A 17,987-nucleotide genomic window follows, 5' to 3' on the forward strand; every position below is an offset into this window, starting at 1 on the left:
CTGAGGAAGGAATTCCAGTAAAAGTGATTTTGTTGACTCTGTCAGGGCAGCCAGCAAATGCCCAAGTCTGTGCTGTGATCCTATGTGAATGCAGAGAGAACCCACTCAGTGGTGTAATATTTGTGGAGGCCTGGGAGGTTTGTTCCTGTGTGGGTGGGGATGGCTGAGCAGAAGGGGCTCCCCAGAGCGAGGGCTGGGAGTGACAGGTTTGGTACCCCAGAAACTCCACGTGTGTTGGTGTAGAAGGCAAGGATCAGAGGCAGCAGCAAAAGGAACAGGAATTTTGTCTCAGTTTGAGACAAGTGAGTAGGATGTATTTCCATAAGGTTGTTGTTTTTTGGTTTCACATAATTCTTATGTATTTGATAGTTTATTAGATGGAAATGATGCACTCTCTGTTCAGAACTCCCAAAAGGACTGAAGAAGCTGTTCCATGTTGCTGAATCCCAAAACTACGGCCCCACCTGATTTCTGCTGACTTTTGGTGGGTTTGCTGCCTGTGTAGAGCTGAGTGATGAAAACTGTCCCTCAGTTGTTTGCATAGTAAAGTTGTTACAGTATTTCAAGAGGGATGATTATTTCAAGTGGAAGGAAATACTTCTGCTAGTCAGTTTTTGTTTTTCTCATCATTCCTATAAACTCAGGGCTGAGAGGTCTGGGTGTTTAAGTGTGAAGCTGTGCTGGCACAGAGCAGTTAATCTGAGCTACAGATAAGAACAGAAAAATGTCACAAATATATTTGCTGCTGAAGTGTTTCTATTGCTGAGGCTTTGTTTAATAACTGAAAGAGAAGAATAAATGCTCCTGCTGGTCAGGAGACAGTAATGGTGGAACATACTGGAATGAAAACCTAATACTAATTACCGGAATTAAGCACACTGATAATCCCGAGTGGGAAAGCAGGTGGAAAGAGTGATTCATGTAGATCATTTAGGCAAGGTCTGACCTTGGGGCAAGTTAACAAAATAAACCCAGTGAAAACACACCAGGCTTCTGCCAGGCTGGACAAAGCAGCATAGGTTCAGAGTTCCTGGGTATTTGGGATTAGGGATTTGTGGGTTTGGGGTTTTTCTTCCTTCCCCCTTCTGTTTGTTTTAAATGGTGGTGATGTCAGTCTTCCTTGAAGATTGAAAGATTGCCCATTGGGACAGGTATTCAAAATTATTTTGTAGAAGTGTGCACTTAAATCCACTTGATAAAGTGAGTTAAAGAGAATAGATAACAGGCTTACTAGAACAGCCCTGTTGGTGTAAGAAGCATACAGGGGGAATTATGTGCAATTATTCTTTTTTCCCTAAACTTTTTTTGCTATGTAACACAACAGATGGTTATAATCCTGGTCCTCCTGAAATTGATAGGTATTTTAATTTTAATACAAATATGTCATTGTGAATTGTGTGGAATTAATGCAGAACAATGGAATTTAATTTCATATTTGATAGCTTGGGGATGAAATACATGTCACAGGAAATCCTAGAAGGAACAATATAGTATTTCTAACGGGATTTGTTTTCCAGTTTCTGTGGTCTCAAAATGCCTTGACTTGTGGTTCTCATATACCCAAACACTTAGTAAAAACATTTTTATTTTTTAAGTCATCTGTAACCACAGGTTCTAAAGTGTGAAAGAAAACAGTAGCTCTCTCAAGATCTAGCAGTGTTGATAGAAAAGCTTAAAACAAACAAATTCACAGAAAAATACTCTGCTTGATTTGTTATCAGTGCCAGATGTGTGCCAGAGCAAACCCCATATCTCACTGAGCTTGTTCGTGTAGTGGATTTGTACACAGCCCCTAACACTCCACTGCCCCAGGCCCTGGTAGATAAGGTTGTTTGATTTCTACTTCAAAATTTACACAAAAACTTCAAGCAAACACAGGTTTCACTATGTTACTTGAGCAACAGCAAAGATGTCAAGACACAGTGTGGCTTTTGAGGAACTTTTACAGCCAGGAGAAGCCCAAACAAACCCTGCTTTCTCCCCACAGAGAACACAGCTCTAGTTTTAAAAAAAATTCAAAGTGGTGTTCAAGAGGATTTCAGCCAATGAGTTTTCCAAACACCATAAAGATGCCTCACAGCCACACTCAATCCTTCTTGACAACCAGAGAAACTTGCATTCACACCCATTAAGCCTTAAGTAGTTTTACATGTTGTGTGGATTGATAGCAGATTATGTGGCAATGACATTTTACAGCCCAACCTTCAGAAAACAAAATATACCAGAATAAAGAAGATTCTTTAAAGTAGTTATTCTTTAATTATTAGATATGGGCAGTGCTAAAAGAGCTAAAAGAGAAGCTGTCTTGAGCTGTTGACCCAGGACTGGTCGATAACAGAGGAGATTGTCAGAGGGGAGGTTTGCAGGAGCTGACACTGCTCTGAATGCTGTTGTTTACCATAAGCAACAAAACACTTCAGAAACCTTTAACGTGTAAAGATTCTGGTCCAGAAGACCAAACCCTGCAAAATACTTGACATTCACCATTAAAGCAGCTGTGTAGCAAAGGTGCAGATCCCTGCACCCTGTGATTAACACCTGAGTGTGCTGCAAGAATGAAAGTTCAGGTATGCTCACCAACTGGATTAAACTTTTTATGTTGAAGAATTTTTTTGTCTTTGGAGATCACTCTCTGTACATTTTCCTTTTGATAGGAAGGAAAGTGTCAGCCTGCTTTCCTGGCCAAGAGGCAGATGGTTTAGGAGGCAAATTCTAAGCAGTTTCTCCATGTCTTCTGCACAGTGTCGAAGGCTTGCTCCTGAAGGAAGGGCCCGAGAAGCCCTGCTGCTTGTTGAGGGGTGTCCGAAGGGAAGACTTCTCTGGAGAGCTGGCTCCTAAACCCCTGAAGGAGATGAAGCAATTTTGGCCATAAACACTTTTGTGGTTGTGCTCAGTCTGGTTTGTGCAGTGGTGCTCTGAGCACAGCACACCAAGGGCTCCCTGGTGTCCCTGGGGCAGCTGTCCCTCCCTGGCCTTGTTCCCTAACAAGGCAAAGTAATCGTAGAGCAGATTGAAGTGTAGTAGCAGCCATATTTCTGAATTGGGCTGTTCTGTGCAGAATCTTTACCTTGTCTTTGGAGGAGGGGGTAAGGGGCTCCTGGAGGCTGTGACTGTGGAGAGGCTGCCAGAGCTGTCTGCCCATGGGCTGAGCAGGAGAGCTGTTGACAAGATACACCAGATGATCCTTGTGGATCCCTTCCTTGTTTTTCTCAGTACACATTTTGAGGTCTGCACATGGGTTAGTGGCTGGTTGCTCTAAAACTCTTGTCCAATTTCATCGATTCTCAGCCTCTTCTTTTACAGAGAACTCATTTTGGGCTGGATTAGGATCTACTCTATGAAACTGTTTCTAAATTTGGATTTGGATCCATTAGTACTTGTATTCAAAAGGATTTTTTACTGTCTTGCCTTTTATAATACTTGTACTCTGATTCTTTCCCTTCTGTTGTTCTCAGCTTGTTTCCTACAGTAGTTAAATGAATTCAGATTGCATGAACAGTGTTCTTAATGTACTGGGCTGTGAGCTTATGTAAATAATGTCTTGATACATCAGACTTTATATACCTAGAAAAATGCAAACAGATTGGCAAGGAATTCAAGGCAGGATGCTTTGAAAAGCTGAAGAGGATCCTGGGCAATAATGTATAAAGGGTTTAGGGAATTTATTTTAATTAGTTAATTATTTGACTCTTGATTCTTCTTGTTTTAAAAGATGTAGCTATGCAAGATCATTCCCTACCCCATAGCATGGAACAGACAGGCTTTGTTTAAAAGCTGAGAATTTTGTCACTCTATCTTGAAAGTGTCTCAAAGACTTTGAGTCCTTTTGATCACAGTTGCAGAACAGAAAATTCCCCCAGCCTTGCCTACAACAAACTACCACTGATTTAAGAGAAGAGTAGTGTGTCTGTGTAGGTTTGTTTGGGATTACACCTTTTAACCCATTAAATCCTGGCTTTGCTCACTGATGGGATGCATTAGAGTGGCACTTGCAATAAAAAGTGAAGATGTGGCAGAGATAAAGCTGCCTTCATTATGTAGATGGAAATGGCCTGAATAGGCACCTTGTGTTAATTTGGATTAAAAATTCTGTGAGAATAAAGACTAACTTAATCTTTCCTATGGCTGTACTGAGGCCTTGCAGGCAGTGAGGAGCTGCATCCCTCATCCTTCAGTCCTGACACAGGTGACCTTAGATGCAGGTTTCTGGGGAAAAGAGTAGAAATAAAAAGGGATTAAGTTAATGTTACAGATTAACCTTTTACTAAACTAATGATTGTGTCAGCTTGTGGTGTTTGCCCAATTCTAAAGCTGGCTGGAGCAAAGCTGTTTCTGAGTAGAGCCATCCTTGCAGTGGGCAGGGCTCCTGTCCCTGGGAGGGCAAGGGGTGCAGGCATGGGGATTTCACCCTGGTTTGAATGCAGCCCTGGCTCCCTTCTGTGGCCAAGCTCCAGGGCAGATAGTAGAACACTGTGTTTCAAGAGCAAACTTCTCTTGGTGAAAATAATCTTGCTTACTAAATTAGACTGCAGGGCTTCAACACCAACCAATTTAGGTTAAGCACGAGGCAGTTGCCCCAATGTACTTCATTTTAATGGCCTGTCATTGTCAGATGCCAGCACTCAGTAAATGCTAGTGATGCTCCAGTGGCCAGATAAGAGAGCTGCTGGCTTTGGGATTATCCCAATCTGTTTCATAGCATTCAGAGTGTCCACTTGGCTGGGGAAGGGGGCTGCTGGAGGGTAATTGCCTTAGAGGAGAGTGGAGAGGTAGATGATAATAATGGAAAAAGCAGTAGGGAATATGATTGAAAAAATTTCCTTTTAAAAATTGGTTGTATTTATTGAGATAGAGTTGGATGGATGATTTGGCAAAAGGCATAGTGTGGAGGTGATGCTTGCAGTGCTGTCACTGAACCTTCTGTGGTGACTGAAGAGGCAGAGGACAGTGAAAGAAGGGCTGTCCACTGGGAGCTCTTTTTTTAAATTTGTCTTTTTCTTACTGGAACAATAGAGGGGGTTGAAACAGACACCAATATTGGACCTCTGGTATTTTTTGAAGCACATGGCTATATGGAGGACATGGAAAGATGTCACAAATAAGACATATCCTGAGGGGATTAGGAAGAATAATATTCTTATTAGAAAAGGGATGGGGGGAACGTACATTCTGGCTCCCTAGAGGAATAAATCCCTGCAGGATGCACCCTCCACATTCTGTGTGTGGGGGGGGCTGCTCTCTGGGATCTCGAGAGCCTGGAGCTGTTTACCTGGGGCACTGCAAACACCTCCTTGTGCTCTGCTCTACAATATCATTGCTGGGCAAGTGCTTTGTTTCTTTTAGTCCTTTCTGTTTATAAGCATTCTGAAGCATCTTCATTTTTTGAGAGAAGTGAGGAAGCAGTTGCTTGTTTATGTGGAGGGGTTAAACTCAGAGGGTTGTTCTTTATTTAATTTTGGGAGAGCAGTAAAGCTGGCAGGCGTGCACACCACATTCTCAGAGCGCCGGCCGTGCTGTGCGTTCACGGCTGCCTTGGGCAGAGAGCACACCAGAGCTTCTATGGGCATAAAAGGAGCTGTGAAAACACAAGTGCCAGTGGCCTCCCCAGCACATGAACTGGTTCTGCACATATTTCATGCTTGGTTCCTTCCTGCTGAAAATGTAGCAGTGCTTAGGTGGTGGGTAGCACTGGGATCTGGCATCTCATGAAGAGCTCACCACAGCTCACTCCCGCCCTTCCATGGTCCCCAGTGACAGATCCACTGCACTGGACTCATGCCTCTGAGTTGCTTTGATTCACTCACAGAAAACCTGGGGGAATGGCCTTAAGCTGAAGTTAGAAAGATTTAGATTAGATATGAGGGAGAAATTATTTCTGTGAGAGTGGTGAGGCATTGGCATAGGTTGCCCAGAGAAGCTGTAGCTGCTCCATCCCTGGAACTGTTCAAGACCAGGTGGGATGGGGCTTGGAGCAACCTGGTCTAGTGGAAGGTGTCTTTGCCCATGGCAGGGTGTTGGAGCAAGATGATCTTTAGGGTCCCTTCCAACCCAAACTATTCTGTGATTCTATAAAACATTCAGCTCTTCTGGATTGCATCCCAGGCTGTGCCTCAGAACCTGCTGAGCACCAGGGGTGGCACAAAGGAAGAGGCTGGATGGTACTCCTGGAGCAGGAAGATGTGGAGAGATGGTCCTCTCCCCTTTCTGCAGGACTGCCTTGTCTGTGTTGGGCAACTTCACCCCAAGTCTCCATTAGTTGGCTTTGTGTTTATGTTGTTGGGAAAATACTTCTGCATTCAGGATAGCAGTAACCAGGAGTATGAGTTAGCTGATGGCTGGGGGTTCACCTCAGTGCTGCTTCAGTGCTTCATGAAGTTATGTCTTTGGGAGCTCAGAGCTTAGGCAGGATTTTTGTCTGATTGAAAAATCAAAACCTTTAGGGGAATTGTAATACAAATACTTATGTTTCTTTAAGCTTGTGGTGTTGACTCTTGGTGCTGTACACTGGACTGCTCTGAAGGTATAATTGAGGTTGCTGTCACCCCATGGCACAACCAGGGGTCTTTGGGAGTTACATGGCCTCACAAGGAGCAAGATCCCACTTAGCTGCTGATGGCATGAGGGCTTAGACCACCCCACCCACCCACAGAATTCCCCACCTGAAACACCAGCACTTGTCTGTGCAGACACACAAGTGGGGCCTGCTGCCCTGGCATTAGCAGGGTGTGAGGGACTGGTCTGGCTCCCTGCTGGTGTGTGACTGCCCTGCCCAAGCTCTTCCCTTGAGGAGAAAAGGACACAAGCAGCCCAAGTCCTGGCAGGCACCTAGGCTGGGCAAGATGAGGTGTGGCCCATGCAGGGTGCAGCAGGTGCCATGGCACATAACCCACACTAGGCCCTGGTGCATGAGCTGGGACTTGGCTTCAGGGTACTCTGCTGCCTGTGGTGGGTAGGTAGCTCACAGCACCCTGAGTTACTTATCTGTTTGTCTCAGATTGGTCTGTGCTCATTCACCATTGATTTTTGAAATGGTTTGTTCTTGGCACAGATGGAAAACCTCAAAACCAAATAAAATCTTACCACCATTTTTCTTAATTCTCTTATGTTTTCAAGCATCAACTCCTTTGGAGGCCCCTTACAAGAACACAGGGCTGCAGTGCCTCAGTGTAGGTTTTCTTTGCAGTGTTTTTAACTTCATAATGTATCTGATTACTCTCAGATTCACGTGTGCTTCCTTGACATCACACACACTGTGGTTCTGGCTCAGGGCAGACCTGAGGACAGAGGCACAAGTGAGTGTCTCAGATTCAAGCTCCATCCCAGCACCTCCATGCACTGCCAGCCTCCAATGTCATACAGCCACAGAATGCTTCATGGGGAAAGATTTTTAAAATCATTGAGTCCAACTGTTAACCCAGCACTGCTGAGGTCACCACTAAGCCATGTCCAAAGCAGGTAGAACCCCTGCACTAGGATTCAGGCACAGCATTGACCCATAACCAGACTTGTCAGGCTTTCTGTGGAGTGTTTGGTATTAATGGCTTTGCACAGCTGTGGGTTAGGAGAACTTAGTCTACAGTATTTTAAATATTATTCACTAAAATACAAACTTTGGGCCTGACAGACATTACAATAATGATTCCCAAGCTGTTGAGACACTGCTGTATCTCAAATGAATTCTTGGAGTACAGCTCCATTTCAAGCCCTCGGTCATCTCCGCAGCTAGCATAAAATGCTAATATGAAAACTCTGCCAAAATTACTTGAAATAAAGCAGAAGCTTAAAATAGGAAACAGCTAAGAGTCCCATTTGTGAACAGCTTATTCTTCAAGGAAGCTACAACATGGTTAAGATCAGTACAGGTGGAAAAAATCCATCAGACATCTAGACAGTACTGAATAGACAAGAAAAAAATACAGCTGTCCTGGGTCAAGCTGAAGGTCTGTTAGTCTAAAAGCCTGCTGGCAGCCAGGGCTGGGGGATGAACACTAAGGGAAGCAGATAAAGGCAGTCAAGAACATGGAGGTGCTTCCTTGGAGTTGCTGGTTGAGCTTTAGGTTGACTTTCTGATGAGTCTGGCAGCTTCTATGGCTGTAATAGCACTCTAATGCCCTCTGAATGGATACAGGGGTCAAAAAGCCCCTAACAATGCCAGGGGAAAATAATCCTGTCCTGGCTTGAAATGTCCTGTGTCAGAGCTAATGTGTGTGGAACTGAAAGACATCTCCTGTTGTTTGCGCTCAGCTGAGTCACAGGGCAGCCCTGAGCAGTTGGTCTGGGTGGGTTTGTTAGATCCAAACAGCTGAAACTATTGAAGGGCAAATGGCAAGTACTGATTTACTCTGACAATGCAACAAAAGCTGTAACTTGGCCTGCCAGTTCTACTTAACTGTCAGAAGTGGTTTGGAGCTTCTCAAACACCTTGAGGTTTGCGTTCCAGCGGTGCCAGTGGCTGTGGTCCCACAGGGAGCAGTGCAGCAGGCCCCTCTTACACTGGGGCTGGCTGCTCCCCACCAGGGATAGCTCTAGAGCAGTCCCCAGGGGCTGCTGTGGTCAGACTAAGTCCTTTCGAATCCCCTACAAAAATAGAACAAATTGTCCCTGGAAGTGTTGAAGGCCATGTTGGATGGGGCTTGGAGCAACCTGGGTGGAAGGTGCTTCTGTCTTTAGGGTGATCTTTAATCCTACAAGCCATCGTAGGATTATAAGAAATCAAGATGAAAGCTGGGATGTGCATGTGCATGCCCCCTTTCTAACAAAAACACCTGTTTAATGATAGCCTGTGGTTGGGGGGCTTCTGGGCACTGGGGAACTGCTCCACTTGGTCTTACCCAGTCTGAAAAACGAAGCCTGGTCTGCCTGGCTGCTGTCCTGCGCCACTGTGAGCCAAGGGGAGGTGCTGGGTAGAGCAGTGCTCCTCTTGTCTGGGTTTCTCAAGGAGGGTGGGGCAGAGACCTACCACCTAAGGCAGGGAATTACATCTCTGTAAATCAAGAGTAAACAGAATGAAAGCACCAGCTTGCTTTAATGCAGTGACACATGAATAATCAAAAGTCAGGCTTGTTGTAATGTCTCAGTTGATCAAATGTGTTTGGTTAGCTCATGCCGTGAATAAACTGAAGAGGAAACTAGAGGGAAAACACATAGCATAGAGTTTAACCAGACATATTTACCTGTTCTGAATATGCCTTGCATCATTCTATATTACTGTAAAAATTAAAACCACATTTAGGATGATGTAAATGAAATGGTAATTTCTGAAAAACCTCTTTTATGGGCTAAAGGATTGGTCTTGTTGCTGACCACAAACTGTACCTGGACCTGTCATTAGTTCCTCAGGAAAGAATTTAGAAGTTTTATAAGGTTCTGGCACTCTGACAAAACCAGCAGGAAAGAATTGTGGAGGCTTAAAGAGCTGTGTGATATTTATAGAATAAAATCATGGAATCGTTTAGGATGGAAATTATCTTAAAGCTCCTCGATTCCAGCTGTTACCCCACCACTGCCAAGGCTCCCACTAAACCATGCTCACAAGTGCCATAGCTGCTAAATCCCTCTGGAGTTGGTGACCATGCAGGGCTTGAAAGAGACAAGTCATTTGGATGTCAGTCCAGAAAAAGTGATGTCAAACGTGACCTCTCCCCAGGCAGCAGTCATGGGGATGGTGGTTACCCAGAGAAGAGGGTTTCATGTGCTGCTTAGGGACTGACTCTTGCAGCATCACGAAAGGTCTTCAAGCCAGAGGTGTGTGAAGCATCTGGAAAGAGTGTATTACATTTATTTCAAACAAGAGACAAATGTGAAGAGGGGACCTGGTCACACAGTGGCTGGAGTTGACTGACATTCCTTATTTCAAAGGATGTTGTTGTAGGGGATGGCCCTTGGAGACCTGGGGCTTACCTGAGAGCTCTGACATCCAAGCTCAGGTGGGTGATGTTGCTGTAGAGAAAACGCATGTTCTCCAGAAATAACTGTTCCCTTTACCTGCATCTTATTCCAAGAAACTGACTTTTTTTTAAAGAAACCCAGCATTCTTTTAAGTAATCTTTTTCTTTTTTTCCCAGATTAACCCTGGCAGTAAAGCAGCCATGGCAGACTTGTGCCCAGGAGACATTATTCTGGCAATTAACGGAGAGAACACGGACAACATGACACATCTAGAAGCTCAGAACAAGATCAAAGCATGTGTGGACCAGCTGCTGCTCTCTGTGAACAGGTTGGTTCTCTCCGTTGTGCTCTTGTGTCAGTTTTGCTCAGAGGGCTTTTGGCTGGCCCTGGAGCAGATATGCTCTCAGGCTGGGTTCTTGGAGGATCCCCATGGTCTGGGTAGTTATCCCGTGTTTTCAAAAACAGTAAAAAAAAAAGATTTTTAATGGTTTACTGGTAGAAAAAGTGGGTTCAGTTCATTTTTACATGTAGATTTGTACCTTGTAAGGCTTGTCCAGGCTGTGGCCTGAGGTGAGTCTTTGTGGTTGTGTCAACTCAAACAAGAGTAGCATGGGAATCGAAATGTCCTTTGGACAAACCCTTCCACTTCATTACCATACACTCATCATTTTAAGCATCTGTTCAATAAAAAAACATTTGAAGGTCCTGCCAAATTATTTTTTTACAGTATTTCAAAGCAAAATGAAGGTATGAGTTTGGTATTGGTGTTTTTTGTTGTCTGTTTTTTTATTTTTAATTGGGGTGGTGTGTGTGTGTTGTGGGGTTTTGGTTTGGTTGGTTTAGTTTTCTTGGTTTTTTTTTTTGATTTCTATTGAAATGAATTTTATAGCAAAATCACAAATTAATCAAGCAAAATGAACTCCTTATAAGGTTCACAAATGGCTAATACTTTCTGGCATAAGTTTAAATAAGAGGATATAGTTTTCCACTTCAGATTAAAGAGGCATTTCCTGATATAAAGAGATATCATTTACTGTTTATACTTTTCTTGGAAAACCATGTAGTTCTGACTGGATGCCTGGGCAGTGGGGAAGGAGCACTGCCATAAATGGAGCAAGCCCTCAGTGATTCCTCGTGGTTCCTCAGACAGGCATCTCTGAGCTGCCTGGCTACAGCAAAGTCCTCTGAGCCCAGCCCATGGTGTACAGATGATGTGGCTTCAGCATTACAAAAGAAAGAAAATAAGGAAAGCAAGCAAAACCACTTCACACAGGTGGAATTTCCCATAGCCAAGGAGAGCAGTTGTTTTGCCTTTCATCTGGAGCAGTTTTAGGGAGACTAGGTGATTTTCTACTGCCAAGAGAAGTTGTGGCCAGGGCAGGACCAGGGCTCCCTTCCTGTCTGCAGGCTGCTGGAGCTGTCCTTGGAAGAGGTGAAAATCCTTGTGTAGTGACAGGAGGTTTTGGTGAGCCACCAGCTGCTGGGGTGGTGTAGCAGCACAGCAGCTTCATTGGGAGTTAGAACCATGTTTTGCTGAAAGCAGCTTTCACCTGCAGCATGGCAGTGTTTATTCTCATGGAAGAGGGTTTCTCCTGTGTGAATTGATGGACTGAATTCCTGCCTTTACACTTCATTTTAGCCACTGATACCAATTGGTGTTTGTTTTTTAGATCAGAATGAACCCTTGAATATCTGTGCAGGCTCCTAAGTGGTATTCCTGCACAGGGCAGAGGTTGTGGTCACAGTGGTCTCACAGCAGTGTTGGTATGTGCCTTGCTGGGGTTAGGGATGCTCTGGCTGCTTGGTTTCCCTTTCCATGGTCATTCATGACCTCAGGGTGATCTGGAAGATGCTGTGTGGAGGGTCTGTAGCTTCAGATGGCTTTTTCCCAACTATAGCTAGCAAGGTGTGGATATTTTTAACAGTGAGACCTTGTGGTGTGTCCAGAGGAGGTGGATTTTCTAACAGAGATGTTGCTGGTGGTGGCCCCCAGCCTTTCAGTGGTGCAGGGTTTGTGGGTGATGTGGCTGGTCTTTGCTAAGCAGTAGGATTGCAATGGTTTTGTCAGGCCTTAAAGTCTTCATAAACACAGATTTTAAAGACTTCTGTATCTCATAGGCAAAAATAAATGCTCAGGGCTCTGCAAAGAAGGAACAGATGGTGTGCTGAGGAGCTGTTCAGTTTGGGGTGGCTCCTTTGGAGATCACACTGTTGGATCAGTTTGGTGGCTTCTCCAAGGGCAGAACTCACCTTGGCTGTGCCCAGAGCGGTCCATGAGAGTGGCATTTCTCTTGGCAGGAAAAACTGAGTAGTTTGGTTTTTTTCTGCAGTAGGGACAGCAGCTCCAGTGATGAGCTATTAGGTCTATTTTTAGTTTGGCCCAAAGTGGGTGCACAATGACTTGGTTCTTGGATTTCTCTCCTGTCTCCCAAGTGGCCTGTTAGATCCTGTTGCCCAGCTGTTAGTCATTGCTGGAAGCACATCTGGCATTCCCTCTAGGTGAGAGTGGATCCCTGCCCCAGGATCTGCCTCCTAGAATGTGGGCTGACCTGGTCCTGCTCAGGGAGCCATGTCCTGGGGCAATAATGAGGGGTTTTGTTGGTTTGTGTGCATGTCCAGACACTGCTGTTTGTCTCAGCTTTGGATCAACACCCTGGACCCTGCTGCTCTGAGGCTGAGCTTCAAGAAAGCTCTGCCTGTGGTGTGTATTAGTATCTTTTCCTTTGGGCAGAGGTTGTTCTTCAGGCAACACCTTTTCTGTACACTTGCCTTCAACAAAATACAGTTTGCAAGCCAACACAAGAAGATTTGCCTGAAATACATTTGAAATAAGAAGCCTGTTTGTTGCATGTCTTTAGTGAAGAACTGTTTTGTCAAAGCAGGCTTCCTCCAGCCAGGACTGAGTGAAGGGGAGGACAGGGAGCTGTGCAGTGCTGCCATCCCCCTGCTGCCCTCTGGACTGATTCATTCCGTGCCCTTTCTCCATCAACCCTTGACATTATGTGCTGCTGAGATTGAGAACAAGATGGATTTTGTTTCTGGTCAGTAAATGCCCTTAGACTAGGAAGTTCAGTAGAAAAGTCAGAATGTGGGGAAAACAAGAAAGGGGAGTTACTGAGTGGCCTGACCAAGACTAAGTATCATGCATCAAATAAAGGCAGCCATAAATTGGGTTGGAGCTGTGTTCTGCTGAAATCACTGCTTGAAAGGACCTTGGGTGCGGGATGGGAGCCCTCACGGCACTGCTGTTCCTGCTGACAGAGACTGCCAGGAAACTCTTGGCAGCACTGTCCAGACCTGCCCATCTGTGCCAGAGGGCCCGGGCGAGCCCCACAGCTTTTTCTGAACCTTTTGTCATCTGCCAGGAAGGATGAAGGCTTGTGCTGCAGCTTTCCTGAACAAACTGGCTCTATGCCCTCATTGGGAAAACTGGTGAGGGGATGTCACAGGTTTTTAAGCATGTTGGGCTCCATGGCTCTCTTGTGCCCCTGGAGCCCACAGTCAGTGTTTGTACCTGTGAAGCTGCCCCTGCTCTCAGGCTGGACTAGCAGATATTTCCTTTCCTTCAAATCTCTTTGTCCTTTATCAAGGATAAATCTCTTGAGGGGGTTTTACTTCCTTCTTCACACCCTCCATTTTCTACCTCCTTTCTTGGGCAGGCCCGTGACCTCCCTGAAGTTAGTGGGTGTTTTGTCCCTGGATTTTCTGGATCCTGCTCTTCCCCAACATATGCAAGTCTGTCTTTGGGCAGTGAGGCTGTGAAAGGCAAAGCAGCACAGTGCCTCACTGTTCTGAAACAAAGTGGTTGAAAATCCTCATTGGTTTACAAAAGGAGTTGATTTATGTAACTGATGCCTATGTGGGCACTGATGTAAGATGTGAGGAATTACTTGGGCACTCCTGGAACAAGGGATGGATGCTCAGGCTGTGGTTAATGGCTCTAAAATGGGAGGCCAGGAGTTCCCATGGGCTTATTGAGGCTGTGGGGAAGGCAGTGATGGTGCTGATTAAGATTTGGTGGGATGGTTCAGGCTGCTCTGCTGATAAATTAGGCAGCTGTTCCATCATCATGTTCCCAGCTGTTGAATCTCAAGCCAAAGTAGCATGAGATGTACTTTGCCTGCCGTAGTGCAGGAAGGGTCAGGCCAGTTATGTGGCAGCTGTTTGAAGAAAGATCCGGGGTGTCGAGCAGCCCCATGAACTATTACTCACAAACACCTGGTAAAACTTGTTCTTTTTACTCACTGTGAAGTTGCTTCCAAGTTACACAACAAATTCCTTAAGAGGCAAGAAGTGTGTTAGTGTGCTGTGCCAGGGGAGGTTTCAATTGGCTGTTAGGGAAAATTTCTTTGCTGAAAGGGTTTTCAAGCCGAGGGACCTCGTATCCCTGAAGGGATTTAGAAGTCTTGTGGATGTGGCACTTGGGGACATGGTTTAGTGGTGGGCTTGGCAATGCTGGGGTAGCAGGGGGGCTTTATGGTCTAAGAGGGCTTTTTCAACTTTCACACTTTATGATTTCCAGTCCAATCTGCTTCCAGCCCTTTCTTTTGGCAACAGCCCTGGGGCTATTGTGCACAGGGCCAGGAGGGTGCTGGACAGCTGGGAGCATCTGCCCAGCCCCAGGTGCAGCCAAGAACCCCAGGGTGGTTGAGTTGAATTTATTTCCTGACTGTGGTGTCAGAGAATAAATCCTCAAAGGTTCAGCTTTGATTCCTCCTGTCTAAACTAAATCCTGGAAGCAGTTTCTTCCCCCTTGGTTTGGTGTGTATGTCACTGCTGAGTCTGATTGGAGAATTGACTGTGAAGATTCCCTGTCTATTCCTGCTCTGTGTAAAGAGATGGAGTTTCTCTGAAAGTTTCTGTGTAAGAAAGCCCAGTAATGAATCTGCTGGACATGTAGCCCCAGAAGTACCTGGAACCTCACGTAGTTGATGTTCCTTCCATCTTCCCCAGTTCCTGGGGATTTTACTGGGGTCTGTTAGCTGTAAGCAGCACAGGCAAGCTGCTGGAAGATGGGAAGGATGACAATGTATGTTCTCAAGTTTCCAGTAAATGTACAACTGAAAAAGTGAATCACAGCTTCCCCTCTGGACTCCTCGAAGACTAATAGAGAGGAAACCCGGCAGCTTTCCAGAGCAATACACAATGGTTTCAGCTGAGAGGAATGAAGGAGGAGAAATCCTACAGCTTCTTCACATTGACTGAATGAACTGTGTCCTTTGGGGTGCTGAGCAGAGCTCAGCTCCCATGCTGCTCATCTGCCTTGCAGAGGATGGATCCAACACCTCACAGTTATTGTGGTGAGGTTCACAAGCCTGGGAAGTTTGAAGGATCAGCTGTAGCTGCTTCTGGACCAAGTTCAGCTTCTAGAAGGCTAATGGCCATATCAGTGGTAACAATCAGCTGTGAGCACAATGATGTGCCACAGTGGGAGTTGAAGAGCAGTCAGGAGATGGGCAGGACCCTGGAGTCACCTCGCAGGGAAAGGAGGTGAAGTATAGCAACATGATTATTCTGGTGGTTTGCGGCTGCATGGTAACAGCAGTGACCTGGAGCCGGGTTGGCACTTCCCCAGGTGATAAATGTTAGTTTTTAGGAGATGGAGAAATTAGAAATTTGGTAAGACACAGGAATTCTTGCAACTTAAAAGCAGCTCTACAAATGTTGAGAGTTAGACTTGCAGATCACTACCAGGTGAAAAAACATTCTGGTAAAATATGTAAGTGCATGCAAGTAATCCTTTGAGAATGACTGAAACTTTTACAAGCAAATGGTGGGATAAATGGGTGTCTGCAGCTTCAGATTTTTGTGATGTCCTGTTTATGGGTCCATTTTCTACAAAGCCCTGTGTGGAAGGCCTTGCACTAACCTAGGTCAAGTTATTTTTCTTGGGATTGTCCTAGATGCCATTAAGAGAGCAGAGTGGTGTGAGTGCAGGGTAATGATTTCCACAGAGCTGCCTTTAATCCCCTATAGCACATCTGAGAACACTTTTCCTGTCCTTGAGCTGTAAATTAAACAACTCGGAACATTTGAGTGATGCCTGATCTGTTGCCTGTGACGTATGAGAAACGTGTTGGGCTTTTGCTGTTGCCTAAACACAAAGCTCTGACTGTTGGTAGGGTGAACCTGCTGCTGGGGGGTGTCTCAGGGTGACTCTGCTGGCCCCCAAGTCCCCACTGCTCTGGGGCTTGTTCTGGGGGTACAGGGACCCCTGTGCTGCTGGCCCTGCTGGGGATAGGGGCATGGGATGTTCCTGGCAGCCAGGATTGGGGCGTGAGTCCAAGCATCAGCCTCTCCTGCAGTAGCATTGTTCTCCCAGGAGGAGTAATCTCTTAATTATTTTGGATTATTTCAGATTACATGGTGTTTTGCTGTTCCCAGGGAAAAGAGGGGTTCTCCCTGTGTAAGCATAAATTCTCATTAAACTTGCATCTTGATTTTTTTTGGTGAGGCTGGTGGTTCTCCCATTCACCTTAGCTTTGCCTTTCTAAGTGCCAAGTGGAGCCCAGATTGTGCTGTATCAGCTTGTTGCAGTGTAGTTCAGGTGGAAGCTGGGCTGATGTGAGCCTGGCTTTGTTCAGACTGTTGCTGGAAGCTGTCAAAGTTGGTCTCAGTTATACCAAGAACTTTCTGTCACTCTGCAGAGCTGGTGGTGAAACCTTGAGTTTAATCATTAAAGCATTAAGCATGAATGGACTTCTCCATGTAAACTGAAGTCTTGTCTATGTCTGTCATTAAATGTAAATATACCCATGATGACTATTAGAAAGCACAGGATTATCTGCTTTCTGGTCAGACAGTGTGATCTGTGTCAGGGGTTTGGAGAACTGGGAAGTGCTGGCAGTACTGGTGACTGAATGCCATACCTTCACACAGAATGAATTTGCTGCTATTGCTCTTATCTCCTGCAATCAGAATCACTTGCTGCAGCTCTGTTCTTATTTACTGTCAGGTTGAAGTCTTTGGGGATGCTTTAGGCTGTGTTTGGCATGTGGGCTTCAGAGCTGAGAGGGGGAAAGTCATCATGGACCCTCCTCAGGGCACCATGGGCTCTCAGTGCAGGGGAAAGCACAGAAATAATAATGGTGATCCCTGCCAATGTAATTAGGCATTTCCATTGTTCTGGGCCTCTGGATCTGATTTTCAATGGGGAAGCAATGCACACAGCAGCAGATCATGGCAAAAAGCAAGTTGGGGTTGCTGGGAATGCTGATGTTCCTGGGAGGGACTGTTTCCTTTGTCCCAGTTGGAAAGACCAATTTATTAGTGAATTGTCCCAGCTTTAAATCAGATAATAACAGTAAAGATAAATTACCAGAACAAGATACCTAGCTATGAGAGTAATCACTCCCTGTTGAAAAAGCTGTAAGGGCAGTAATGAGAAAAAAAAAAGCTGAAATCTTCGGGGCTGGATCCAAAATGTGTTCAAGTCAGTGGGAATCCCTGTATTTGGTAGATTTTGGGTCAGACCCTGGATTTGTAAAGACAGCTTTGTATGTTGACTTGTGTAGCTGCAAAATAACAAAGGTAAAAATCTCCTTGAGAATTCCTGGGTTAAAATCATGCTCCTTATTTTTCAAATTTGGACTCTGCAGATAATTTAACTGAAAGTGAACATTCTATGTGGCAGGGGTGAGAGTCCACAAAGGCTGCATCTGTGCCCATGGAACAACACCTATTTTTGTGAAGTGTTGCATATTCGGACTGTGATGATAAACAGAATAGTCTGCATGTTGAAAGCTTTGTCTTGAACTTACTGGAGTTTCCATCTTCCGACTTAACCTCCTTGCACCCTGAGAAGGCTATGGATGTACCTGCTGGATCTTGCCCAAGCCCCTGTGACTCCCTGATACCCTAACTGTTGAAGATCTATGCTGGAGATTACATTCCAGCCATGTCCCCAGATGCCTTTGTGGGGAAAAAATGATCAGGCACATGGAAAATCTTTGGACAATGACAGTATTCTGCTCTGCCTTGGCAGGATTGAAGATGCATTTGGGAATGGAAATTGTATTTTTAGGGCTTTTTCTATCTGGCAACTGTTGAAAGGGTCAGGATGATTCATACAGGGTGGTGAAAGCCTTCTCCCTGAAAGG

At 45.2% G+C, this 17,987-nt stretch overlaps 1 protein-coding gene across 1 annotated transcript in view; it reads left to right on the forward strand.

Annotated features, from left to right (window-relative positions):
* Nucleotides 1–17,987, forward strand: part of PDLIM4 (PDZ and LIM domain 4) — a 47,461-nt gene that overhangs the window by 4,141 nt on the left and 25,333 nt on the right. The window contains exon 2 of the mRNA XM_021549477.3: nt 10,065–10,216. Coding sequence (XP_021405152.1) covers nt 10,065–10,216 — 152 coding nt within the window. The remainder of the gene's footprint in view (nt 1–10,064; nt 10,217–17,987) is intronic.

The sequence above is a fragment of the Lonchura striata genome, chromosome 15, assembly GCF_046129695.1.
Source record: "Lonchura striata isolate bLonStr1 chromosome 15, bLonStr1.mat, whole genome shotgun sequence".
NCBI classification, from domain to species: Eukaryota; Metazoa; Chordata; class Aves; order Passeriformes; family Estrildidae; genus Lonchura; species Lonchura striata.